Here is a 20,870-nt window from a genome sequence, read left to right on the forward strand (position 1 = left end):
CTTTTCATCTGTCAACTAATTTTTCTTCTAAATTCTCTTAAATATTTTAACGATTTATAAAGTTATGGTTACCGACAAAAGAAGATTAGAACTCTATAATGAGGGGTAAGGTATCTATTAATTCACTAGGGATGTCAAAAGGAAATAAATCTATTAATTCAGTAGTTTAGTTATTATATAAAATATTAAGAATACAATTCGAATATAAGATTCTAAACTAATAATACTTCAAACAAAAGAAAAGGCTAATTAACCATTTGATTTATTATTTTCTCAGATTTATAGGCGCGTTGTGCGGCTTTTTCCTGGTAAAATAATTGCGACAAAATAATAAGAATAACAACTAATTGGGCAACTAGAATTGTAGCCGTTCTCTCTGTCTCTATCTCTCTGGGTCGTCTCTTTCCTTTATAGCTTATAGTTTCTCCCACTCAATCCTTCCTTTTCTCCAATCTGATAATGTAAATTCACAGACAGAGAAATTTAAACTCAACAACTAAACATCATTGTATTCGTTTCTGTTCAAGAAAAGCAAAGAAAAGAGAATGGATTTGTTCAAGATCCTGCTTCTTATGTTCTTGGTGAACTTTAGTTTCTGCTTCGCTGCAGATCCATACGCTTTCTACAACTTCGAAGTCTCCTACATTACCGCTTCTCCACTTGGTGTTCCTCAACAGGTTTTGTTTTTTCTAGATCTTTTGATATCTGCTCATTTGATCAAAGCTTGGACTTTTTTTTGTTGTTGCAAAACCCTTAACTCTTGAGATTTATTGTAATTCTAGTGTGCTGAAGATCTAACTTTTAGTAATATATTCATTGCACAAGAAGTTGGTTCTTTCAACCAAAGTTTGTCTTTCTGGGATTTACTTGTGGATTTATCTACATTTTTCATAATCGATTTTAATTTTGTAAATCTTAGTTTTAGATTTACTGTAGTTACAGTGAGCTAAATAAATTATAGATTTGAGATTTTAATTTTAGAGGTTTACCATTATTCCTCTTCACCAAGTAACTGGGATGTTTGTTTTTGTCAAATTTTGATAAAGTTTTTAACTTTGTTTGTGGGTATGCCTAAAAATCCAGATTTTTCAAAAGTTCCAATCTTCTTTCTTCAGGGAAACACTTCAAATTCATCCTTAAGAAACCCATTTCACTTTTACTTTACCAAAAAACTGTTCTTTTTAATTTATCCAAAGTTTTACTGAAATTCCACCTGAATGAATGAAAAAAGATTCAGCCTTTCTAAGCCCAAATCGAACAAAAAGTGAAACAGAAGATCTAAAAACACTCTCAAGAGTTCTAACTTATCCTTTGATTCTATTGTCAGGTAATTGCTATAAATGGAAAGTTCCCTGGTCCTACAATCAATGTCACGACCAATGAGAACTTGGTCGTGAATGTGAGAAACAAATTAGACGAGGGACTTCTTCTCCACTGGTAAGAGATTCACTAAAATCTTTTTGTATTGACTCTTGAGGAATATTAAAAGTGTTGTGATTGCAAAATATGTTTTGATGTTTTTTTAACAGGTCTGGAATCCAACAGAGACGTGTTTCTTGGCAAGACGGACTTGCAGGAACTAACTGTCCAATCCCACCAAAGTGGAACTGGACTTATGAGTTTCAAGTTAAGGACCAGATTGGTAGCTTCTTCTACTTCCCATCTCTCCATTTCCAAAGAGCTTCTGGTGGGTTTGGCTCCTTCATTGTCAATCCTAGATCAGTTATTCCAGTCCCTTTCTCTACTCCAGAAGGTGATATCACTATTGCCATTGGTGATTGGTACACAAGGAACCACACGGTTAGTACTTCTTTTTTTCTTTCGCCCGCCATTATATTTTTTACCTTGCAGGTCAAGCAATAACACTTGTTTATGAAAAATGTAGGCTTTGAGGAAGGCTTTAGATGATGGTAAAGATCTTGGAATGCCTGATGGAGTTCTTATTAACGGAAAAGGACCTTACCAGTACAATAAGACTCTTGTTCCTGATGGAATCGATTACGAAACCATCACAGTCCATCCTGGTGAGTGTACTACTACTAGCTTTCTTGGATCAAACAGTCTTTGTTTTGGAGTTTTTAAGAGTGTTATACCTTTGTGACAACCACAGGAAAGACTTATAGACTTCGAGTGTCGAATGTGGGAATCTCCACGAGTTTGAACTTTAGGATCCAAGGCCACAACTTGGTTCTTGCTGAATCCGAAGGATCCTACACAGTTCAACAAAACTACACCAGCTTGGACATTCATGTTGGACAGTCTTACTCCTTCTTGGTTACTATGGACCAAAACGCAAGCTCTGATTACTACATCGTCGCCAGTGCTCGGATTGTTAATGAAACCATATGGAGAAGAGTCACTGGAGTTGGAATCTTGCACTATACCAACTCTAAAGGAAAGGCAAAAGGTCACTTGCCCCCTGGACCACAAGACGAATTCGACAAAACATTCTCCATGAATCAAGCAAGATCCATCAGGTTTGTTGTAATCAAGAAGACTCTTGTAGTTTCATCAAGTGTGAACTAATGTTGTTGTTATTGCAGATGGAATGTATCAGCAAGTGGAGCACGTCCTAACCCGCAAGGCTCGTTTAAATACGGTTCCATCAATGTAACCGATGTCTATGTTCTGAGGAACATGCCGCCTGTGAAGATCAATGGCAAAAGAAGGACAACACTTAGTGGGGTATCGTTTGTGAATCCTTCTACGCCTATAAGACTAGCTGATAAGCATAAGGTCAAAGGAGTTTATAAGCTTGATTTCCCTAAGAGACCTTTAACCGGACCACCTAGGATGGAGACTTCGATCATCAATGGCACTTACCGCGGTTTCATGGAAGTCATTCTTCAGAACAATGACACTAAGATGCAAAGCTATCACATGAGTGGCTACGCCTTTTTCGCCGTCGGGTGAGTTACTTTGTTAGCTGTTTCTTCTTCATTTTGTGACTGCAAACCTTTGTCTTATTCAGATTGTTTTGGTTGCAGAATGGACTACGGAGAGTGGACAGAGAACAGTAGAGGAACTTACAACAAATGGGATGGTATTGCACGCTCAACTATTCAGGTGTATCCAGGGGCATGGTCAGCGATCTTGATATCTTTGGACAACCCTGGAGCTTGGAATCTAAGAACAGAGAATCTTGATTCTTGGTATCTCGGACAAGAAACGTATGTTAGAGTTGTTAACCCTGACGAAAACAACAAAACCGAGTTCGGGGCCCCTGCTAATGTCCTTTACTGTGGTGCTCTACAGAAATTACAAAAGTAACATCACTTCAACAACATGTTTTCTACTTTGTAAAAGTGTATGTTTTTGATTTTATTCTTTTATTTTTGTTCTTGTTTCCAGGCCACAGAAGATATCATCATCAGCCACTAGGAGCATTGGATTCACGAGTCTTTCAATGGTGGTAATGGCTTTGGTGATGATTATGGTTCTGTATTGAAATGTAACTTGAGGGTTTGCTTGTATTTTTCTAGGGCTTTGTTGAGATATGATTCTTGTTCTCTACGTTTCCACAGTTCTATTTGGGCGTTATTGGATTTCTGACTTGTTTTTTTATTTCTTTTATCTGTTGTTCTATTCTTTTTCCGGGAGTCTCTTCATTATTTGAGAAGAATAGAAGATTATTCATTGAAAGTTGAAACTGTTATAAGCTTTGGTGGTTTTTTATTAGTATTTTTTTTTTACCAAAGCTTCATAGTTTTAACCAATTTGAACCCCAAAGTTTGGCCATTGTAATCGATTAAGCGGCTGTTTAAACCACAAATTCACAATGTTGAGTATACCAGTTGGTGTTTGGGCGAATTAGTCGGTTTTTAAAATCGTTTTAGACACCGATTAGTAACAATGATCAGCTTTCTAATCGATTTGCTCAAAATCCAAACATTTAAATATTTTTAACCTTTTTAATTACATAAATTTCAAGTAGAACAGAGGAAATGTAACTAAAGGTTTTTATTTTTTATTTTATTAAAATTAAAATATATTGAAGAAAATGGAAAATAATATTTATGATAAGATGAAGATGAGGAGTGAGGTGGAACGAATATAGTGTATCTTTTAGGTTGGATTTCAGCTTTTGTCTCTCTGACAAGTTCCAGCTGGATCCTTTCTGTAATTTGCTTTCCTTTTCTATCTTTGTCCCTGCTTTTTTATTTGCTCTTTTTTTTGCCAGTTTTGAAAATTGATATAAAACCAAATTTTCTCTACAACGATAGATTTCTGGTGACTTTTGTAAATGACAAAGGAAAAACATGCAACCAGTATAACTTGACAGACTGTAACTATATATATATATAAGGCCAATGCTAAAATATTGTTGTGCTCTGAAAATGTATAGGACCATTGTTGTTATATATATTTGTTGGTATTTTAGGCAATTTCCCTAGTTAGATATACATTGAGTAGATAAAAATGATGAATACTTATGTTTACAAAATTAGTATTTGTAGAAAACAAGAACTTGAAATTTGAGATATTACATTCGAGATGTCTATTGTTTAGTTATTTAAGGCTCCGAATGTTTCTAACCGCCCCGCGCCGCACTGTACTTAGGCTCTGAATGGTGACTGCGGTTTGAGTTGTGCGGGACAAGCGGTTCAACTGCGGTGCGGTTCTAACAGTTATAAAAATGTATAGATGTATAGTATATGTAGACTCTGAATGGTGACTGCGGTTTGAGCGGTGCGGGATAAGCGGTTCAACTGCGGTGCAGTTCTAACAGTTATAAAAATGTATAGATATATAGTATATGTAGAGATTTTTGTTACTGTTAACTGCGGGACGGGGCGGGATAATGGTTACCATTCGAAGCCGTAGAGATTTTTGTTACTGTTAACTGCGGGGCGGGGCGGGACAATGGTTACCATTCGAAGCCTTAACAGTAACAAAAATATCTACATATACCATATATCTATATGTTTTTATAACTGTTAAAACCGCACCGCAGTTGTACCGCTTGTCCCGCACCGCTCAATCCGTTGTTACCATTCGAAGCCAAATACTTAAAACATAATTGTTGTTATAGTCATAGTTAAATCAAATCACCTAGACATTATTTAAAAATGATTGTGTAGGTGTTCACCACAAATCAATATTAAAAATATGGTGACATCTATACTATTAACATAGAATCCCTACTAGGATTATACTCTTAAGATTTCAAGTTATTTACAATAGATTGCCACTGCTTTTATTTCCTTTTTAAATGATTTTCGACTATATTAATTAAACAAATAACAAGAATTTTTGGTGACTTATCAAATTGTCAAGCCCAAATTAACAGCCCATTTCAGAGTAGTATTAAGCCAATCTCAAGTAAACCCATTTCGTCCATTTCGTCTTTAATATCAATCCAATCTGATTAATTATTTTTCACCCAAATGAAATAATGTTAATAATCAAACTTTTTACCCTAAAAAGGCCATGTTCGAAACTACGCTAGGAGTAAGTCGGGCGGACAGTCCAGGCCTAGCGAGTTAGCGGAAAATCAGAGATTAATCGAGGAGTACTCGGGGATTTTTTTCATGAGTTTTCATCAAATTCTATCTACGTAATATATATTTGTTGTAGAATTCCTAAAATATAGAGTTGGTGTAGTGGTTTAGTGCTCTTTTGAATAACTGATGCCCATGTTCGAAGCCCAACGTTATCTGAATTTCATTTTGTTTTACAATATGTATTAATGAGGGGTACTTTTGTATTTTAACCTTCTTCTTCTTCGTTTGTACCTGCGAAAATTAAATCTAAAAACAGACGCCACTTATTGTCTTTTCACCAATTTCTTCAAGATATCATCCAAAACTTATAGATTTAACACATGACATACGATTTATGTGAAATTACTCGTTGATTTATTGATTTTCATGGTTTAAGCGGTTGAAACTTAAACCACCACGTAGTCCTTCCGAACAGCACATAATCGCCACAGTGAGGTTCCGACTACGTTTAATCGGCTACTCGTCCGCGTTTTCGAACATAGCCTAAAAGTAAAGGTTTCGAGGTTCAAACTCTGAACAAATCCTATACCATAGCACCTTTCATTCTAAACTATAAAAACACTATACATTGATATATAACGTATACTTCACAGAATTTTAAATCAATGTACAAATTATATTTGAGTTCATCCTAACTACCTATGGTTTTATTTCAAATTTTAATTTATGAAGCTGACAAAATATAGTTTAGAATTGTATTAGCACTTTAATCAACCCAAAATATGTAAATCAATTTTAAACCCTTCAGTATTACAGTATATTCCCAATTATCAATTAGTGTATTTATAAATAAAGTTGTATAAAATATTTTATTTTAAACTGTATTTAATTTAAACAACCACTTAATTTCTCTATCGCTTGGATGCCAAATATTATATTCCAAGTATATTCTTTAACTCATTTCATTTTTGGCGTACTCAATTTTTAAGATCGAAATTCTAGATTTTATAGATATTCATAATTCTAACAAATCGGTCTTTAATCCACATTATTTATTTCAAATAAAGATAAGATTCGCTATTTGATACATATAATAAAGAGATAATATGTGTTTCTAATCATTTTAGACCCCCTTATTAAACATCTACCATATCTCATAAACAAGATTTTTCCTTTTCGTTCCGTTCAAAAAAAAAAAAAAAGATTTTTCCGTTCCGTAATTGCCCCTACTCCTCTATGCGCAGGTCTACAGGGAGATGTGTCAGAGTCACTGCCACTTGCTTAAAAAGACCTTCCGTAGACTTAACAATGCAGTTACCAAGAGATGTCTTTTGATTTATATATCTTTTTAATGATTTTTCAGTTTTCTACTTTTCTCTTCTCTTCTCCTTCACTCTAGCTTTTTGTTTCCTCTCGTAAACTCAACTTTCTCCAACTCTCTTTCTTTTCTTCCATTGATTTTCTGTATTTTATAATCAATTTGTTTTTTTTTATAAATCATGATAATTGCTTTTTCAATCTTAATAATTTTCTTTTTTTTTCCTGTGAATGTTCTAAAATAAAATTGTTCGTGTTTAAGAAGATGACTTGGTAATAATTTAATATCAAAAGAAAAACTGGAGAATTTTAAACTCATGACTATGTTTCTATAACGGTCATGAATACTATTTTATAACGGCTAAACAAAACGTGTAACTGTTACATCGTTTGGTAGATGTTACATGATTTGGATATATGACTTGTTAGATGATACATTGTTTTGGGTAAATGATTTGTTAGTTGTTACATTATTTATTACCAGGTATACAATTTGTTAGCTGCTAAGAAGTGACTTGTTAGATGATACATTGTTTTGGATAATTGATTTGCTAGTTGTTACAATATTTATTACCAGCCACACGATTTGTTAGTTTGTTACATTATTTGTTATTAACGGCTAACTAACGATGTAGCATTAAATATATTTTGTACCATATGTATTATTAACGTCTAACAAAGTATGTAGCGATACATATATTTTAATATTATATAGCATATTGTTTTGATCATAACTCTATATACAAATACATTTTCACATTTATATATAATTGTATAAAGTATAATAATCAAAATAAGTCATATATTAATATATTAATAAATACTAAAGTATTGAATAAGAAAAAAAGTTGAGTGTTCAAAAAAAATGTGATCATCTTTAAAAAAGTTGTAAAGAAAAAGCTGTCAAAACAACTGTTGATTATGTTGTGTGTGTCAGTGGACCCAGCTGCGTGTGTCAGTGGATTTAGCTCAGTCAGTGGGTGGATCTGAGAAAAAGGGTAATTTCGTCTCTTCATTTCGTTTGAGGTAAGCTTTGAGCCTCCACTGTCACTTCGTTCCCATTATTTTATAACGGGCATGCGTTTTGTATATCCACTTCATTGTCCCTATAATAAATGCAAAACAGAATATAGAGAAACTAGATTATTCGATTTAACTAAAATCACGGTTCAAAGGATTCAATCAACTAATCATATTAACGTGTGCAACACCCACATAATATCTTGGGCTTTCAAATTGGTAACTGAATTTTCCTAATATTAAAAATAAAAGATATCGATAATATATTGCACAAAATCTCGTGAGATACGATCTAGAGTATGCCCCAAATTTCCCCGAGAATCTAAATTTTAAAGTGAGAAATGGGGTTACATATACAAATACTAGAACATCTATACTACATATAGGTTTTTTTTTTTGGTAAAATGTTAAATACTACATATAGGTTCAATTCGCCATATTATATTTTTTCTGTCCATAGACCTTACCACTTGGCTATGCCACCAAAATGAAGCTCAGACTTGTAGATGCATTCAATGCTCTCAAGGCCTAGAAATGTTTTTAGTTTTTTTGTTTTCTAGAAAAATATAATATTATGGGTATAAAAAAGTTTGGCACAGAAAATATTTAGATCGGAGACAGAAAGTAGCGAAAGAGAGAAAAAGTAGCGAAAGAGAGAGAAAGTAGATCTCCGGCGAACGGCCGGCGCGTGAGCGTGCGTGCCGTCGCCGGAGACCGTCATCCTTCAGTAAAAAGTCCCCGATTGTATTTCACCCTCGTTTCTAACGGCTTCCGCCTTGCCTGAGCTCTGGTCAGTCACCCGAGGTGGTGGTTCTGTCACTGGTGTGAAGACGCGAAGGTCTAAAGGAGCGGAGAGGTAAAGATGTTTGTGTTTTTTTGTCCCGGGAGGTGGAGGCTTAGTTAGCTCCGCCGCCGCCGGTTCTAGTCGCTGGGAGGCGGAAGGTACTATAACTTCGTCGTCGTCAGCTCAAGTCCCCGGGAGGTTAATACTCCGTCAGTCTTACGTCGCCGGCTTCAGCGTCTCGAGGGTGGTTGTCTGCTCGAGTATGGGCTCTGGTCATGGAGCGGAAGAGGTTTCTTCGGGTTATGATTTTTAGGGTTTGTAGCGTCGCCGTCGGATGAGCTCTCAACAGGGGGAGGATGCTCTCCGACAGGGTCTCAGTGTGGTGAAGAAGAGATGTGGTTGCGGTGGAGGCTCGAAGGGATTCAGAGCTCCGCCGAATCGAGGGTTTTCAGCGGTTGGGTACGGCGGTTTGGTAAGGCGGAGACGGTCGGGTTGAGGCGGAGTGACGCGTGGCGCACTGACGGTCAAGATCTCCACACGTGGCGCGCTTCTGCCTCCTCGACGCACGCGTTTCCCAGAGTCGGTCGGTGCTGGGTTCGAGTAGGTGGGCTTGGGCCTGTTAAGCCAATTTGGGCTTAGGGTTTTCTCTGGTTTGTTTGGTTGGCCGATTAGTAATGTGGGCCTCTGTATGTGGGCTTCGGCCATTGGGCTTGGCCCGTAATCTTTTATAAAATCAAAATTTGATAGGAAAAAAAAATATTTAGATCGGATAAATTTTGTTTCATTTTCAAATTTTTCTTATTTTATAATATATATAAAATGAAGCATTGGTTCGTTCCAATTTAATTACTTCTTTTCAATTTTAATGAATTTGTTGCATATTTTAAATAAAATATTTTTAAAATTTACAATTTCTGCTCAACAGCATTAATTTTTCGTGCAATACTTGTTTGTTAAAAGAAAGCCTATTCTCTGTCCTAGAAAAGCGTCAAAGCTATATTTAATGGCCCTAATCATATGATGCTTTAGTCCATTGTTGATTCTCAGTTTAAAGTGGAAGTGATACATAACATACCAGTCAGGTCATCTGTTGGAATCAGTTTATCTGATCTGATTAAATCAAATCACCAGATACCATAGCAAACGCAGAAGCATTACTCACACGCACAATTGTCTCATCTTAAGCACAGACCAGTAGTAGTCAAACGAAGGTTCTCCCAAAAATAAGTTTATAAAAAAGCTTCAAGTCAAATTTTAATGTTTACGATGACAATCACTAGTTTGAGCAAAATAAACCACTTGAAACCAAACCTTGTGACTACCAGGCTTGTCAATTAGCATATACTCACCAGTTTTATAATATTTATGTATGATATTATCATATAAGATGTTTTTAACACTTGACTTCTAGTTAATAAACTATACATCTATGTTTCTATGTTTGTATCATTTAAATTAATTATATACTAATATAAAATAGAAAAAATGATTGTTTGGCTTAATAAAATTTATTTATGTGTTAGGACTAATTTATTTATATATGTAATAGTTACTAATTTTTAATTATTTAATATATATTTGTTATTTCATAATATATGAAAGAACAAATAATACTTAAAATAATATATATATATATATATATATTATGTGCATTACACAAAAGGTTAAAAAGACTCTTAACCTAGTTTGATAGTATTGTATTACTATCTATTTTGCAAGGACCCCGAAGCTCAATGGTATATATATGGTAAACTATACTGTATCAAATAATTTGTCCGTGGTATCTAATAATTAACTGGTTAATTGCTGGTTAGTTATTGTACCGTTTGATATCAAGAAAAGAAGGATCAAACAAAAAAGATTGTGGAAGCAAAACATAAGATCCGTGATTAGTGGATTAATAACAAAATTTCTAGAATTTGGAAGATGCATATATTTATTTGTTTATATTGTCTTCTTGCCCGCATACAAATCTAGGACTGACTTTCTTTAGCTGTTCTTATTTGTCTTTGTTCTACAATGACAGGGTCGCTAGCACTTTGGTTAGGCTCGAGTCGCCTTGCCTTCATCACGTTACTTGATTTAATGTTTTTTAAATAAAACATTAGGTAAGGTTCATCACATATTCACATTATTACCCAATTTGGCTGTTTTCGTGAAAAATATCATTTTATTCTACGAAAGTCGAAAATAGATATATTACGTATGTGCACCTTTTTATATGATTTGTATTATTTTCTACAACTTGCATATTTTGTGTGTGGTTAAAATAAATCATATAAACCAATTCGTTCATGGGAAATTTTACTTCTACACTTTCTTTGGTACCACATTTCAAGTATACCACTAGTATGGGGACATTTTCACAAATACACTTTTCATTAATGACCAAAAGACCATACTAACCCTAACTTTATCTCTCTCTCTCTCTCGCGATCATCTTCTTTTCCTCTCTCTTTCTCTCGATCTTTTTTCTTCTTCTCTGCCTCCGATTCACCGGAGATCCACCGTCTCTCTCTCGCGATCTTTTTTCTTCCTCTCTACCTCCGATTCACCGGAGATCCACCATCTCTCTCTCATTCCACTGGTTCTCTGCGGTTCACACTGTCGACTCCTACTTCTGTACAAGATTCCCAACTGGTATGCATCTAATTTTTCCTTTTTTTTGTTTGTGTCGATTAATTTTGCGAAATTTCGATTTTGTGGTTACTCTAGTCAAAAAATCAAACAAGGTTGCTTTAGACTTCTAATCTGTATAGGTCGATCTAAGATAAACAGTTTTGATTGTGAAAACATTGAGTTTTTGACAACTTAAGATCCTTTATAACCCTTTGTAAATCTAAGTTATTTTGTAATGTAATTGATATGTTCAGTTCCTGAGAAACTGTGTTCAAGCTTATATGAGAGCCACAACCCTGTCAGCACACATTTGCTTCGATGTACAATGGTAATCACCATTTTCATCATTGACTTTTGTTTTTCTATTAAATCTTATTGAACAATCATTGAGATTTTTTTTTTGTTTTTTCTTGTGTCTTAAATTGCAGAATCTGTTCCCTTTAGCGAACTAATCTCCTCTGATTCCTTGATTGTGAAACCTCTGTTTCTCAGTTGTTGATTTTGTTCCATTTACTTTTTTACTTGCTTTCTCTCTCACATACAAAGACCATAGCTTTTCCACAAGTTTCGTGGCAGAAAATTTTCAGGCACTCTATATCAGATTTTGAGTGTTTGGTTACTTTAACAGCCTGCTTCTGCTGATGGATCTGGAAACTGAAAATTGAATAGCTTCGGTTCTGTTGAGAGAAGCAGCAGAGTTGATGAGACAAGCTGAAAAAGATGGCGTCCGAGCTTATCTTGAGAAGCCTAATGTAAGGCATCGACCTAACTCGAGGTTTCTCACAGCAACTGTCCTTGGTGTTCAATAATGTAATGCTTTTTTTTCCACTCTTTACTTATTTTCGTTTTACAAAAGTTAAGATTGAAAAGGATAAGCCTTTGCTTGCTATAGTGTGTGATATTCTTTTGTTCGTTGAAGCAATAGTTGTATGTTTTTGGAAGAGGATTATTTTACTTGTTGGTGAATGGTCGATTCACAATAAGAAAGTTGGCAGAATCTGAAAGTTTTGTTTTGGGTTCTGCGTTTCTTAACAGTTCAGTGTTGGAGAAGTCTCCGGAGGCGGCTTTAGATGTGGATCAGACGATCTTTGTGGTTGTGGCGGAAGACGTGGAGAGGAGCAAAACGACGGTGTTATGGGCGGCAAGAAACTTCTCCAGCAAGAAGATTTGCTTGCTTTACGTCCATCGTCCTGCTCGGCCTGCCTCCTGCAGTGAGAATCTTTTGCTTCTCTTTCTTTTTGACTTAACTGTTTTGTGGTGAATTATAGAATATTTATGGATGTTGAATTGTTCTTGAGTGTAGATTTGCTCATGAATCATGATTGAATCTTACCAAGTCTATATATATATCCTTTAGTTGATTGTGGATGATGTTAATGATGTACCTCTGTTTGCTAAGAAAATCTGAGAAATGATATAATTGTTTTTATAAAGAAGGGGCAGAAAAATCATATCAAATTATATCATCATAATAAAATACTTATAAGGCTTTATAAAGATAATAAATAATTTATAAATGTTTATAAATCATTTATGAAAATTCAGAAATTATTTATAAACCTTTATCAATAGTTTATATATATTCCTACAAATGATTTATAAACTTTTATAAAATCACTTTTAAGAATATACCAAATATTTATAAGGTTTTATAAAATCATTTATAAATATTTAGAAAGGTAATTTCATTTATAAAGTCTTAAAAATCATTTATAAGATTTTATAAATCTTTACATTTAGAAGTAAAATATTCATAAAGCTATTATAAGTTTAAAAAGTAAAATTGGTGATATAAATACATGAAGATGCTCGTTACTAATTTTCTGAAAAAAGAAACTAGAGTAAATGTAAAGTACAAATGATTTACAGCTTACAATCACTTATAAGAACACGTGTTACACATATATATTACAGAAAGACATGTGTCTTGTTTCTCTTATATGTGTCAAGAACATATATATTACATATAAAAACACGTGTCTTCTCTCTCTTTCTGCAATTCCAATCTTCTTGAAAATTGTGTTTCCCTCTGAAAACATAAAACATAAGGCTAAATATATATATATTGTTGTACGATTTCTTTTATAAGGCCTTATAAATATAAAAATTGTAATAAATACCTCAAGCGGGTTACCTTTATAAAATCACTTATAAATTTTATAAGAGCTTATAAAACCTTTTATCAAGCATCTATAAAGTTTTTAAAACATATATAAATATTTATAAGATTTTATAAATATTTTTCAAGAGTTTATAAATCTTTTGCAAGAGTTTATAAATCTTTTATAAGATTTTATAAATCTTTACATTTAGAAGTAAATATTCATAAAGCTATTATAAGTTTAAAAAGTTTAAAAAGTAAAATCGGTGATATAAATACATGAAGATGCTCGTTACTAATTTTCTGAAAAAAGAAACTAGAGTAAATGTAAAGTACAAATGATTTACAGCTTACAATCACTTATAAGAACACGTGTTACACATATATATTACCGAAAGACATGTGTCTTGTTTCTTTTATATGTGTCAAGAACATATATATTACATATAAAAGCACGTGTCTTCTCTCTCTTTCTGCAACTCCAATCTTCTTGAAAATTGTGTTTCCCTATGAAAACATAAAAACATAAGGCTAAATACATATATATATATATATATATTGTGTTTTACGGTTTCTTTTATAACGCTTTATAAATATAAAAATTGTAATAAATACCTCAAGTGGGTTACCTTTATAAAATCACTTATAAATTTTATAAGAGCTTATAAAACCTTGTATCAACCATCTATAAAGTTTTTAAAACATATATAAATATTTATAAAACTATTTAAAAGGGTTTATAAAACTATTTACAAGAAATTATAAGCTATTTATAAGAGTTTTTACATTTATTTATAAGTGTTCATAAATTAATTTACAAGGTTTATAAATCTATTTATAAGAGTTTATAAATCACCAAATTAACCAACTTTACATCATTTCTTTGCTTATTAAAGAACATCATTCTTTTACAGTTTCTTTTATAAGGCCTTATAAAAAGGTAATAATTGAGCATTGAGATGATTGAGCATTGAGAGATACTTGGGGTTTCTGAATTTATAATGGTTTATAAAAATTTATAAAGGGTTTACAAAACTACAATGTTAGATGAACGCCTCAGTTCTGCAGATGCACATAATGTATACATACCACATATATAGCCTTCTAGGACCTTTCTCACAGCAATAGCAAAAGCCTGATTAACAAGAGTATAGTGGCTCTTGTTATTGGCTTCTTCATTTTCACCTACTTTACAGCTCCCCCTGTCCCTCAACTTCCAACTTGAAGTTCATGAAATGGGTCTACGAAGTTATGGAGAAGAAAGACCAAAGAACCAAAATAGCCTATGTTTCAAAGAATCTCTCCTAAGGCGTCAGTGCTTGATAACCGATGCCACAAGCTCAGACTTTTGTGGGTTTTCCTATCAGCTGGCTCAGAGCATAATCCATAAGAGAGCTTCTGTATGCTAATAAGAGAAGAACACCTTGCAGGGCATTCAACGCCAACCTAACCAAGCTTAATTCCTATTAAAAAGCAAAAAAATTGTCAGAGAATAAAACATAACCAAAGAGTTTACTTCATAAATTGTTAGTAACTAGTAACTGTGGCAAAGTAAATAATAAAATTTATAAGTAAAACATAACCAAAGAGTTTACTTCATAAATTGTTAGTCAAAGCTGAAGAAAGTTTTCCACTATATTTATGTTTGCTCATAAAGGATACTACTTGGAAATCATTCCTAATAAAAACTGGAAGAGCATCTTCTGTACCAAAGATAGACTTTGATGGTGAAACGTAGCTAAACTTTATATTGTTATCTATTGTAAAATCTTCTAGAACTACCATAATCAACTCTTTGTAGGATATATCTTTAGGAATAACACTAATTGAACCTCTTCTTTCTTTATCAACAGTGAAATCCCAATGAATTATATCCCAATATATATTCAAACATCAAAACTAATAGAAATAGTATGTCTTTTCTATAATATAAAATTTATAAGGGCTTATAAATATCACAGAGTATAATTTCAATTTCAATATCGACACCTTTGTCAAACATCATATAAAAAAGATCATGTTTGGAAATTTTCAACATGAAATTACTTAAACAAATCATTTTCAGAAAAACAAAAGTAGAAGACAAAAATCACCTTCTTTGATGCTTCCTTCTCAAATTATCTTGACACCTTCGACAATCTTCTTCCTCTGTTCGCTGGATCGCGTCTACATCTCACCAAGTTCGCCAGAGATCGCAAAGTTCACCGGTGATTTCGTTTGGAGCAACTCCCAATTTGATCGCAGGACAAAGATCTGGAGAAGAAAGAAATATAAGTTAGTAGGAGTCAAAATATATTCAACACAAAATTACTTAAAGCTTGAAGAATCAACAAGATATATCAAAAAACGATAAAACATAACACTATGTTCCTCATCGATAAATATTTATAAGGTTTTATAAATTTGAAATTTTTAAAACCTCATGAGAAAAGCTTCGTCTTCTTTCCCAGAAATTGATCGATTATGAGAAATCAAGCTAAAATGATCAGGAACGGCTATTTGTGTCACATACCCTCACAAACTGATGATTCTCGGTCGAACTGAACTTCCAATCCCCATGTTTCTGTTCGTAACCGATAAGAATCAAAAACCCTTCGAGTGTGGATTGGAGCTTGAGCAAACCGCGGGAGAGGTCTAGAACGGAGTCGGATACTAAACTGCATAGCTCATGAACGATAAGAGCTCATCCTCACGCCAATACTCTCTCTATTGACAAAATAACAACAAAATAACAACAAACAAACAAACTTGAAGATAGCCGAATTCGCCGTAGATTGTCGGTCGAGTTCGTCGGTCGAGTTCGTCAGAGATCGCCGAGTTCGCCGAGTTCGCCGGAGATCGCCAAGTTCGCCGGAGATCTCGTTGGAGCTCGTCTCAATTTCATCTCGTGACAGACATTTGGAGAAGAAATAGATCTAGGTTAAATTAATGAAATGAGGGGTACAATAGTATTTTGCCTATTAAAATTTTAAGGGTAAATTTGAAAAGTGTAAAGTTGAAAAGTGGTATTAGAAAAGTGGTATTAGTGGCAATTTCCCTTCGTTCATTATCAATAAGTTTTGATAAACGAACATATTATGCAAAAAAAAAAACTATTATATTAATATGATACAACTCTTACATTCAATTAGTTAAAATAAGTATCGGAGAATTATCAACGGCATAAATACAAACCTAGTATTATATCTTAGAGACACTATAATTTTGGTGTGAAGATAGAAACCTAATCTTGATTTACCGAACTCGAGTCAATCGACACAAACACAAGCAACTATTGATCCGGTGTTCATCACACCCCTCTGTTAACGAGGAAATGCCTCTATAGCTCACACCCACGGGAGATGGAATTGAACCAGCAACATACTAATCTTGCTCTCAACCGAGTTCCTTGTACAATCGTTCTTTGTGTCTTTCCTTCTCAATCTTGGCTGATAACAAAAACCCTAAGTCAACTCTAATCAGCTCAAGACTCAGACTTATAGCTTTATAATTCAGTTATTTGCACGTGCTTAATAGTACTCAGCATGTGAAGGGACGACACATGTACTAACCGACTAATATGTTACAAATTCTTAGACTCAAACAGAATATCTAAGACACTTAAGACTCTACGAAAGACTAACTTCCTTTCAGCTTGAGTCTTCTACTTGTGGCTGATCTGATGACTATAAACCTTCAAATCTCCACTTGAAGCATATATCAACCTCTACACCAATCTCCTTGTGCTCTAAACCGAACACACGAATCCTCTACCAGACTCGACATCCTTTTCAGGATAGTCTCAGCTCATTCCTTACCAATACGAAGCATCTTCAATGCTTCCTTCACCTTGTAAACCAGTAAAATTTTAGTAAATATATATGCGGGGTTGTAAGATGTGGCAATCTTCAAAACTGCTACTATCCCTTTGCTTATAAGATCTCGACCATAATGATACTTCTGTGCGACATGCTTTATTCTCTCATGAAGCACAACATTCTTGGAGAGAGCAATGGTGCTTGGAGAATTGCATAATATCTCTACCGTCTCTTGACCAAAACCTAGTTCTTCAGCTAAACCCTTCAACCATACCCCTTCTCTAATGGCTTCTGATAGAGATATGTATTATGCTTCTGCTGTTGAAAGGATTACAACTTGTTGAAGTTGAGATTTGCAGTAACCCTTAACAATGAACTCTCCTTTACGCTTGTAGCACAGTTTTGTATCAAGCGATCCTTGAATGTATCTTAACACCCACTTGACTGCTCTCCAATGCTCTTGAATTGGATTGCACGTAAAACGACTTACAAGACCAGCCTTATATGCTAAGTCAGGACGAGTGCCTATCATAACATACATAATGCTTCCCACTACGCTTTGATAAGTTATACCTTCCATTTGATCTGCATGTTCTCTGATTTCATGTTTTGTTGTAGTCTTCAGCTTGAAGTGTGCTCCCACAAGCGTTGCAACAGAGTTACACTGATCCATTCTGAAATTACTTAGTATCTTTCCGAGATAACCTTCTTGAGATATCCATAAGCACCCCTTACTTCTATATATTTCAATTTTCATGCAAAAATTTTCTTTGCATCTTTGAGGTCTTTCATATCAAATTCACTGTTTAGAAGTATCTTCAAACTCCAAACATGACTGACATTTTTAGCGGCAATCAAGATATCATCTACTTTGATATTGATTCATCTTCGTGAAGTCATCAAAGCGCTTATTCCATTGCTAAGGTGACGGCTTCAGCCCATAAAAGTGATCATTTCAGTATATAGACTTTCTCAGGATGATGTTTGTCCACAAAACCTTCATGCTGATCCATCACAGTGTATTTTTCAATGTTTCCATGTAAGAATGCCGTTTTGACGTCTATCTGTTGCAGTTCTAAGTTAAAATGAGCTACAACAGACAACATGTATCTACTAGACACATGCTTGACTACTTGAGCAAATATTTCCTTATAGTCGATGATTTCCTTCTGCGAGTAACCTTTTGCTATTAGTTTGGCCTTGAATCTTTGATCCTCTACTCCAACTATACATGATTTCCTTTTGAAGATCTACCTGCAGCCTATAGTCTTTTGGTCCTTTGGTTTATCAATCAATACCCAAGTGCCACTCTTCTTTAGTGAAACAATTTCTTCCTTGGCAGCTTCATTCCATTTTTCACTATATGGATCACTCATGGCTTCTTGATAGCTATTTGGTTATGTACCTCCATCTTCAACGATCATACATATAATCTCTTCAGATTCTTCTTCATGTCCCATATATCCACATTTGTAATCACTGAGTTTTAGTGGTGGAATGATCTACCTCTGAGATCTGTCTCTTGATTATTGATACTCGTTTAAATCATCTGATGCACGTTCGCTTGCTTGACATGTCTCTACTTCTGTTTATGCTTCTGGCTCAGTACTCCACCTTAAGAACATCTCTTAATTCCTCATCATTTCGATCTTCAACTTCGAAGTTAATGATTCTTGTATCTTGAAATTGACCTTGCTTTGTGGATGCACTTGAATAAGTAGAACATGGGATATAGTTGACATGCCACCAGGGAAGAAAGCCATTGGTAGCAAGTGGGTGTTCACTATTAAATATAATGCAGATGAGACTATAGAGAGGTACAAAGCTAGACTTGCTGCTGTGGAAATCATCAAGTAGAGGGTGAAGATTATGAAGAAACATTTGCAACGGTGGCCAAGATGGACATGGTTCAAACTCTTTTACAGGTTGCTGTGGCAAAGTGATACAAGCCTAAGCTATCAAAGGCTGTATGTTCCCAAGCAAGAGAGGAGGAGCCGATCTAACACAAGGGTGATCCGTATGGACTGATCTAATCAACCAAGAGGATCTGAACTGGAACTGTTTGATGGAATGAAGTGCACCACACGAGAGATGGAAGGCTCGTGATGCAACACAAGGTTCCTCTAGGCCGTGGAGGTACTGGTCTCACAAGGCAAAGAGAAGGAGGCGAGTTCTAGCTTGAGAGCTCTAGGGTTTTCTTTAAAAGAAAAGTTTATGTTTATTCAAAGTCTGCCCCAAAAGTGGGCTTGCAAAAACATATAAATAGGACCAAGGGAACAGGCTCCACTTAGGTCACGAAAATACAAATAAGGAAACAAACTATAGTGTAAAACATGAAATAAGGTCATGAGTCTTCTTAGCCTTGGATCGAACTTAGCACTTGGGATAAGTGTGAAGCAAGTTGTGGCCTCGTTAAAAACCTCCCCTGGAAAACCCATTTGGGACAAAACCAAGAGTAAGGGAAAAAGAGCACACACAAAGAGCTTAGCCTAGTTGCTAGATTCGTCCAAGAGACTTGCTAGGCAAGTTGATCTTCCATGGTAATGATCATCAGGTTGGTGTGGCATTGCTCCGGGATGAATGGCCACATATCCTCACTTGATGCTTGTTTCTCCTTAACCGGTTCTTCACCCTTTAGTTCATCTTTCTTCAAGCTTGATTCACCAGCCAGTTTAACCTGTCCAAGATCAGAAGCAAGTATCATGCTCTCATTAAATTTATGTTGAAGTATCTTAGCTCTTTGTCTAGTGATAGCTCCCTTGAATACGGTTGGTACTGACACTTCTTGGACTGTCTCTGATTTGGTTATGTTGCTGATCATGTCCTGGATATCAGGTTCAGTTAAGTCTGGTTCCGGCTCTGGTTGAATGTCCTCATCACAAAGAATTGGGAAGTACACCAGATGGATGTCTATAATGCATTTCTACATGGAGATTTGGAAGAAGAAGTGTTCATGAGGCTTCCTCCAGGGTTTCATTCAGATAATCCAAACAAAGTATGCAGGCTGCGGAAATCCTTGTATGGGTTGAAACAAGCTCCCATGTGTTGGTTTGAGAAGCTGACAAAAGCTCTTACAGGATTCGGGATTGTGCAATCATATGAGGATTACTCGTTGTTCACTTACATCAAGGGAGATAAGAGTGTGCGAGTTCTCATATATGTAGATGACTTGATCGTCACGGGTAATAATCTGGATATGATGGTAAAGTTCAAAAAGTACTTGAGTGACTGCTTTCATATGAAAGATCTGGAGAAGGCCAAGTATTTTCTTGGTATAGAGATCGCGAGAAGTCCTCAAGGAATGTTTCTATCACAGCGTAAGTATGCGCTAGACATCGCAGATGAGGCTGGGATGCTATGCTTGGTAGTAAACCGGCAACTACACCAATGGAGATGAACCATCGGTTGCTGGCGGATAAGAGTTTGTTGTGTGTTAATCCTGTGAAGTTCCGAAGAGTAGTGGGTCGTCTGGTATACTTAACTCTAACAAGGCCAGATTTATCGTATGCAGTTCACGTGTTGTCTCATGTGATGCATGAGCCAAGAGAGGCACACTGTGAGGCAGTAATGCGAGTTCTACGATACTTAAAGGGGAGCCCAGACCAAGGTATTATGCTGAGGTCTGACAGTGATTTGAAGATACATGCATATTGCGACTCTGATTACAACTCAAGCCCGCTTACGAGAAGATCATTGTCGGCGTATATGGTGTGCTTGGCAACTCACCTGTCGCATGGAAAACTAAGAAGCAAAACACAGTGTCTCATTCGTCTGTAGAGGCCGAGTAC

At 35.1% G+C, this 20,870-nt stretch overlaps 1 protein-coding gene and 1 long non-coding RNA gene across 2 annotated transcripts; both read left to right on the top strand.

Moving 5' to 3' along the window:
* Positions 1-259: 259 nt before the first annotated feature.
* LOC106362028 (monocopper oxidase-like protein SKU5) lies at positions 260-3,660 on the top strand. Its single transcript, XM_013801844.2, has 8 exons — positions 260-677; positions 1,328-1,437; positions 1,530-1,800; positions 1,886-2,024; positions 2,111-2,477; positions 2,544-2,909; positions 2,988-3,266; positions 3,352-3,660. The coding sequence occupies exons 1-8, from the start codon at positions 546-548 to the stop codon at positions 3,446-3,448; spliced, it is 1,761 nt and encodes a 586-aa protein (XP_013657298.2). The 5' UTR covers positions 260-545; the 3' UTR covers positions 3,449-3,660.
* A 6,636-nt stretch (positions 3,661-10,296) lies between these two features.
* Positions 10,297-12,561, top strand: LOC125586883. Its single transcript, XR_007323404.1, has 4 exons — positions 10,297-11,205; positions 11,439-11,512; positions 11,613-11,994; positions 12,220-12,561. It is a non-coding gene; the product is annotated as an uncharacterized LOC125586883 (long non-coding RNA).
* The last annotated feature ends 8,309 nt before the right edge of the window (positions 12,562-20,870 follow it).

Source organism: Brassica napus, chromosome A2, assembly GCF_020379485.1.
Source record: "Brassica napus cultivar Da-Ae chromosome A2, Da-Ae, whole genome shotgun sequence".
Classification (NCBI taxonomy): domain Eukaryota; kingdom Viridiplantae; phylum Streptophyta; class Magnoliopsida; order Brassicales; family Brassicaceae; genus Brassica; species Brassica napus.

Excerpts from the sequence above, each read along its gene's own strand:
- LOC106362028 (XM_013801844.2), top strand. The coding sequence starts at position 546 with ATGGATTTGTTCAAGATCCTGCTTCTTATGTTCTTGGTGAACTTTAGT. Across the intron at positions 1,801-1,885 it reads GGTACACAAGGAACCACACG|GCTTTGAGGAAGGCTTTAGA; the intron begins GTTAGTACTTCT and ends TGAAAAATGTAG. Across the intron at positions 2,025-2,110 it reads AACCATCACAGTCCATCCTG|GAAAGACTTATAGACTTCGA; the intron begins GTGAGTGTACTA and ends TGACAACCACAG.